Here is a 7440-nt window from a genome sequence, read left to right on the forward strand (position 1 = left end):
AAACAAAAAAGAGAAACAATGAAATCCAAGTAAAATAAAAAAACAAAGAAAACCTTCATGAAAATAAAACCGAAGTACAAAGAAAACCAATGAAAAAAAATATCATAGTATATAGAAGAATAAAAATCGAAGAAAACCGATGAAGAAATAAAGAAAATCAAAGAAAAAACCAATGAAAACGAAAAAAAGAAGAAGCAAAAACCGAAGCGAAGAACCGGCCAAGAAAAACCACGAGCGATCGAACTCATGGGCCTACCCATTACTATACCGAGCGGGGGACCTTCAGCACTGTCCAGCCCAACTAAGCCATCTCAGTGTTCCTCATCGAAAGAAAAAATAAAACTAAGCCATCTCAGTGGTCAGTGCCGTGCGACAACGACGCGTGGCGGTCGGCGGCGGCTCCGGCCGTCGGCAGCAGGGTGCGGAAGCGATGAGGACGACGCAGGAGAAGCAGCGCCGACGTGGTCGCGGGTGGGGTTGGCTTGAGCCGCTCGGATGCCGGCTCCGTGGGCCCAATCGACGGCGACCGGATCTAAGCGGCGCCCGCCGTCAGCGGCCGGCGCGCACGCCGCCGAGGCGGGAGAAGAAGGCGAAGCGAGGAGCCGAGCCTGCCTGAGCCCGAGCCTCCCCCTGGCGCCCGGGTAGCGCGCCCAAAAAGAAAAGCTTCGGGCAGATCTGCTCCAGGTACCGCCCGCCCGACCAAAGCCTCTTTTTACCACAGCCATCGTCAGTATAAAAATGTGAGATGCCGTTATCCTTTTTAGACTTCAGCAGGAAGATCAAGATGGGGATCAAAGGTGAATGCTACGCTTTAAAAAAAAATTAGAGCAAGTGATAAGGGGCGATGGAATGTTTTGGGTGGAATAAATCGACGAATTCAGATTAAGAAGAGGGAATAAAGGGGCACCAATAGTGCTCTGCATGTCTAGAACCTGGAGCTTGATAAAATGTCCTTGTCGTCTCAAATAAAACCATTTTTTTCCTAAGCAAACCCCCAATAGTCCCAGGTATATTGTCTTGTGCAGTACCGGATTTTTCTTTTATCACCGGATAGTATCCGCAGCTGTCAAAGCACTGCTTGCTACGCGGAGTTTCCGCTGCATGGATGAAAATCTGTATATGCCGTAGCGCGTGCTTTGCACATGAGCTTCCTCAGAGGGAACAAAGAATAATATTCTTTGGGGACACCGGGAACAATCTTTTCAAATCATAATTGAATTGGAATTGTAAGCTTAGAATCCTTTGCCTTTTTGAGAAAGCAGAGTACCATTGTAGTTGCAGTATGGACTGAACTTCACCTTCACCAGATCAGTACCCATTCATAGGAGAGATTTAGTAGATTAGATTTTCACCAGTTGGTCTTTGATTTGCTTTGCCGGTCGACATCCCATGGATGTATCGACAACGAACATGGTTTAGTGGAAACAGTATTTGCAACCGATAACGTCTTTACCTTCGCACTTCCGTGTGGAATCGATTCCTCTGCAAACCAGCAGCGCGAGAAGCATCAACTGAACCCTGCTCTTGCTCTGCCGTTTATAGACGCTAAAGCATCCAGGTCACAAAACCAAAGCTGTATGGTAGATGGTAACTGACCATTCTCTGTTGAAAAGGAACACTTTATTGATGTGTCCACACTTGATTAATTTTTTTTATGGTGGTCAATCTGGCTAGTGGGAACATTTGATCCAATGATCTACAACAGATCGATTTCCATAATTTGCCGCATAAATAAATATGTTAAATTTCATCAAACTACATTTATTCTAGATTAGATTGGGAAAACCCCATATGAACTTGTTAGTAAACTAGACTTGTCCAGTTTTAGGAATTCTGTAAATACAGTGTGCCTTGGTGAAAAACATACTTTTTCTTTTGATATATGGAAATCATATTCTTATCACCAAGCTTCTGTCATGTATATTATATATTTCTCTGTGGGTCTTACTTGGTTTCTGAGCAACAGGGTTATTCATGTTTCTTCTACTCACGTTTGAGTTCCTGATGACAACAGAGGGAAAGGAACAGACATACTTAGGGTAGTCCTGACAGATCCTTTTCATGCAAATAAAACAGTACGGACAGCTGACTACAAGTGAACATGGAACCTCTTGAATTATTGCGTAAAGGTGTGATTTGGGAGAATATATGTTGATCAGAATAGGTTTTGTGAACGTCTGTAGGTCATGCACGTATGCAGAGAATTGATTCTGAAGTGGCTATATATATTTAACCCCAATAATACAATCTGCCCCTGGCATATAATGCCACTTCCAACTTTAGTACTATCTTTGGGAGGTTGCACAACATCTAGAATGGACAAGACATGCAAACTCTTTATTAAATTAAATTAGTAAAAGGTAAAATGTTAACTGAAGAGAATTAGCTTTACCTATTTTCTTTTCAAGTCTGGAGTTTCAGCTCCATGCAGCCATGGCTCCACCCTCTAGCGTTGTTTGATGCAGATTGGTCCACATAGGAATGTCTGCTACTTTCTTAATTTTTATTTGTGTAATAAGGTTTTCAATCATGCTTTCCTTTGTTTATCGTGCCTTTCCAACAATATTTTTGTGTGTTGATGCTGTAGAGAGATATTAAAGGGAGTTTGTAGGAAGAGTGTTGTGATTAGTACTCCATCTTCGCCAAGCAATTTTGTAATGGGCAGTGATACAAACCCTGGAGAAGCATCCAAGGGTGATTGAGTTTTGAGTTATGGCTCCATAGAGCCAAGAAACTTTTTCCTTTTCTTGTTCACTGTTTTTGCTTGAAATAATAAGCCTACCAAGTCCTGAGCCACTAGTATCTTCATTGAACTGTTAATTTTGTCACCATGAATCTTGTAGACCATTTTCTTAAAAGTTACATGCATCTATTTTGGCCTTTCCAGTTATTTTTCTGCCTACCATTGTGCACTATAGAACAGAGGATGACAAATATCCAGTGTATTGTACTTTTCTCGCAGGCAAATATATTATTATACACAGCTGCATGCTTAATCAGGGATGCCCATACAGGAAGCCGGTAAAGAAGCTAGAAGCACATTTACTCTGTAATGGATCTAGAGCACATTTACTCGGTAATGGATTTAAACACATGTAATAGTATGATTCCATGGATACAACACTTACAAGCTTTACATTGAGCCCGTATGTATAATAAGGGGAATACATATGAGAAAGGCTAATTTAAACAATTCATTTAAGCTTAGATGTTATCCAGCATTTCTACTATCAGAACTATATTTACATTTTCTATACAGTTGAATTTATTCAAATTCGTTTATGAACTTATATTTTCCACACTTTAGTTGTAATAGCTGGCCTATCTGCCTTTCTTTTTCGTTCTTACAGTTACTCAAGTAATGTGGCACTTTGGTCTAAGGTGGGGGCACTAGGATTTCTATTAGCCACACGAAGTGTGCATAACTGCTAGATCTGCACCTCCCCAGGTACATATTGTGGAAGAATCAAAATCTAAAGAATATATCCTTTGATCCTAATTCCTCACACCTTTGTCCATGGATAAATTAAAAGACCTTAAACTAACAATTTCTCTGAAAAAAGAGAGAAAAGGTGGCCAGTAATATATAGCAGAAAACAAGTTATTGATCAGGCTATCTTATTGTGCTGAATTTGTTGCTCTTGAAACCTGTAATATCCATGGTGTCGATTCAGTCTCGAGCTATTTTTATGGTCTAACTAATCAACTGTGTTTGTAGTATTTAAGTAACTCTTTAAGCAACATGCATGAAAGACTGGTTTATACTTGGCATGCCCGGTAGACACCATTCTTACTTGACATTTGCTTGCCTGCACATTTACAACTGAACAGCTGTAGCCCTAGCTTGAAATTTAGATCATAATTATAAAACCAGTGAGGTATCCATGCCAATGAAAAGTTGATTTGGCGTATATACACGAAACATTTGCCTGAATTACCTTAATCAAATTATGTTACTGAGACAACTATTTGATTTTTGGAGTAGTTAATTATAGCAGCAGTTACATTTATGTTTGGAAGAATCAGTTACCACATATTCAGAAGTAATATACCATGGTGTAGACTCAGGATGTAAAACTGAAATTCTCCTATCTTTGGCACCACTTTCCTGTTGCATTGTGGTCTTTCTTGGTTCTGCCCCGTCCTTTTTTCTCCATTCACCCCCTTCTTCAATCTGGATAGCTCAGTTAGAAAGGCTAGGTCAGAGCATCTCCGTGCCTCCACAGCCCCACTGGATTCGCAATTATTGAGGCGCCTCCACTATAAAAAGGCAACCATCCACAAGAAGTAAGAACACAGCGAGCAAGGAAGCAAGCACACAACAAGGACAAGACAGCAACTGAGAACCCTAGTACTGAACCAAAAGCTTTCACAGGGTATGTGACCCCTCCTGTTCAAGTTCCTCTATTGTTCTTCTGGCTCTTCTATCAAACGGGACCATCTGCCTATGTAATCTTCTTGAAAAAGGCCATATACTCTTATTCTTGTTCTTAATCTACTAATAGTTGCTCAAAAAGTATTTGTGCAAGCGTAAGTGTGATGCATGTGATGTGCATAAGATTTTAAATCCTATCTAAATAGATTCAGTTGGTTCTTTATAGATTAAATTGACTAGTTTTGTTTTCGTTATTTTTATTGGCTAATTAGCATGTTCTCTCTTTGCATAGCATTTTGCTTGCCTTGTATCCACCTTTTGGGATACCATCTAAAAATTTATCTTATGTATCTACATGTGCAAATGATAGAGATGGAGCACCGACTTAGCCTAATTTAGTTAAGGTGACCCTGATTTTGTTTCTCTCCTGCCTTGTCTAGCCTGTACAATATTCCTCCTTTTAGTTTGTGTTCACATGGGCTATGTGCAGTACGAGCATCTTAAGTACATGTGTTCTCATTCTTGGTTTTCTAGCTCATAATCACATTGGCCCAGGACATATTCCCATACATATAATTACGACAGTACTATGGTTCTGTAATATCTCTATGCTCATACTACACATATGTGGAGCAATGAGCTAACAATAATTAGTAGTACTTCAGGTATAACTTATGTCTAGTTCTTTTTTTCCCTTTATGTCACTAACTTCTTGACACATCCATGCATGCATTTATACAGGGCTTACTGCGAATGAACACCCAGAGGAAGCCTGGAGACTGGAACTGCAACTCGTGCCAGCACCTCAACTTCAGCCGCCGTGACTTCTGTCAGCGCTGCCGTGCCACGCGCTCGGATCTGCAGCTCGGAGACGGCCGCTGTATAGGTGGTGTGCTGACCTCCCTGGACGTTCGCCCAGGTGACTGGTACTGCAATTGCGGCTACCACAACTTCGCCAGCCGCTCCAGCTGCCTCAAGTGTGGCACAATTGTGAGGGACTTCCCAGCAGGCCAGGGTGGCACTGGCGCTGCTGAGAGCGGTGGAGTTCGTGCTGGGTGGAAAACTGGTGACTGGATATGCACAAGGTGAGCTATAGCTTCACTTCAAACATAGATGTCATCCTTACAACCTGTATGTATCCTTTATCCTGACATCTTTGCATGGCAAGAAACAGTAGCATGCAGGCCTACATGTTTTGAGAGGAAAGTTAACTAAATAACAACACTTATATAACATTCTCTTGTGAAATAGTTTGAATCATGTTTTGACACAAAACTATTTGTGTGTATTTCATCCAGGCCTGGCTGTAATGTGCACAACTTTGCAAGCAGAATTGAGTGCTATCATTGCAATGCACCTAGGGAAGCAGGTATATTGTCTTCAATTTGCAACTTATGTTCTTTTGGTGCCTTAATGTACAACTACTCTTTGATCAAATACATGCATGTTCGATTTAAATCTGCATGCAAAGCTCAATACAAAAGAGCTCAAAAAACTGTTTGACAACAGTTAGTTGTAGTAAAAATTACTTGTAGCTGTCTCATCAAGCAACCCCGAGACCATTTGTTTGCACTGCAATTTGCAAACGTTCATCCAACATATATTCTCTGTGCCCTAAACTGGAATCGTTCTGTTGTACCAAAATAAGCAGGCACCGGGAAGTGAGGACCAATCATGCCGACCGAGATCGATAGGCGTGACGAGATGGCTTAGGACGAGACCAACCATTGTCACACTCGCAAGCTCCGATCCAGGGAAAATAAAACTACACAGTAGTATATATGCTGATGTATTGCCACCTGTTATACTACTACAACCGTCGCATGGTTGCGAGGGCAGGAGAAGTTCCCTTAGCTTCCAGAATGTAACGCGTGCATGGTCTCGTCACGCCTCGTTTACGTTGGTTGAGGCGTCGCTCATATTGTATGGTTTGGATTACTTGAATAAATATTCTTAACCATCCTTATATGTATTGTGTAACTATTGATGCGCGTGTGTTTCTGTTTAATTTCCTCTGTTGCTTGCCTGAAGTATCGTTGCCATCATGTTGTTTCCAAAACCAAAAGAAAAATTTCGAAGCCCGGCACAGATGATCTCAGTCTCTTTTTTTTTTGCTAAATCACATCTTTATGTTTTGGAAATTCGTGGGGAAAAAAAATCCATGCATGCAGAGAATGGATACAAGCATGTCCATTGTAAATACTGGCAGGAAGATATGTCCATTGGTGATCAGTGCAAAATTCACAAATTGCTCCAGCTTTCTAGAGTTTGGAAGGAAGATCATATGCCCAGCTCCAGATTATTATATGACTCCTAAAACCTGGACGTGACAACTTTTAGGTGTTTCTAGACTATATATAAACATATGGGCAGCCATGTATACAGCTTTTTTTTCCAGTACAAAGCTGGATTGACATAAAAAAACTGCATATTAGTTTTCCTTTCCTCTACATCAAGCCTCATGTTTTCTAGAATTCAAGAGGGGCATTTTTTTTACCATGTACAAGCATAACAGCCGCCTCCTCCTCTAAGAAAGAAAGTTAGGGTTCGTGCCTCTCACCGGCGCCGGCGCAGGTCCGCCTCGTCTCCGGTGGCCCTAGGGTCATGGAGACGCAGTGGATCCTGGCAAGGGCCGGCGGGAGGGCTCTATTTTTAATCATTTTTTCAATCTAATCTTGTTAGGATTTGTGTCCTGTTCAGGAAGACGAGACGACGACGGCTCCCTGAAGATGGAATAAAGGTCTCCCCACCTAGCCCCCGTTCTGGCTGTGCATCTAGTATCGCTGGTGAGCGTGTGGAGGTGTGTCTCCAGCGGATTGGCCTTAGCACGACGACTTCTCGACTGTCTACTCCAATAAGTTGTGCCCGACTCCAGCGATGGAGGGGCGATGACGGCGGCGCCTTCGGCTCGCTAGTGCTTGTAGTCGTCGCTAGGTGGTCTATGAATCTGAATGTAATTTGTATTTCTGGTGTTCGTTGTATTACCATGATTGAAGATGAATGGATCGAAAGTTTTTTCCGCAAAAAAAAACAAGAGGGACATTTATTTTATTTCTTTGTTCCTC

At 41.7% G+C, this 7440-nt stretch overlaps 1 protein-coding gene across 9 annotated transcripts; it reads left to right on the plus strand.

Moving 5' to 3' along the window:
* The first annotated feature begins 311 nt into the window (after positions 1-311).
* LOC125518885 (RNA-binding protein involved in heterochromatin assembly dri1-like) lies at positions 312-6362 on the plus strand. 9 transcript variants are annotated; one of them, XM_048683769.1, is made up of 7 exons: positions 312-684; positions 765-797; positions 2963-3076; positions 3351-4376; positions 5117-5460; positions 5674-5744; positions 6027-6362. In XM_048683769.1, the coding sequence occupies exons 5-7, from the start codon at positions 5129-5131 to the stop codon at positions 6038-6040; spliced, it is 417 nt and encodes a 138-aa protein (XP_048539726.1). In that variant the 5' UTR covers positions 312-684; positions 765-797; positions 2963-3076; positions 3351-4376; positions 5117-5128; the 3' UTR covers positions 6041-6362. The 9 variants fall into 9 exon arrangements, with proteins under 9 accessions (XP_048539726.1, XP_048539725.1, XP_048539721.1 ...); XM_048683768.1 differs by lacking the exon at positions 765-797 and having other exon boundaries at positions 3351-3448; positions 4183-4376; XM_048683764.1 differs by lacking the exon at positions 765-797 and having other exon boundaries at positions 3351-3448; positions 4188-4376.
* The last annotated feature ends 1078 nt before the right edge of the window (positions 6363-7440 follow it).

Source organism: Triticum urartu, chromosome 7 (assembly GCF_003073215.2).
Source record: "Triticum urartu cultivar G1812 chromosome 7, Tu2.1, whole genome shotgun sequence".
NCBI classification, from domain to species: domain Eukaryota; kingdom Viridiplantae; phylum Streptophyta; class Magnoliopsida; order Poales; family Poaceae; genus Triticum; species Triticum urartu.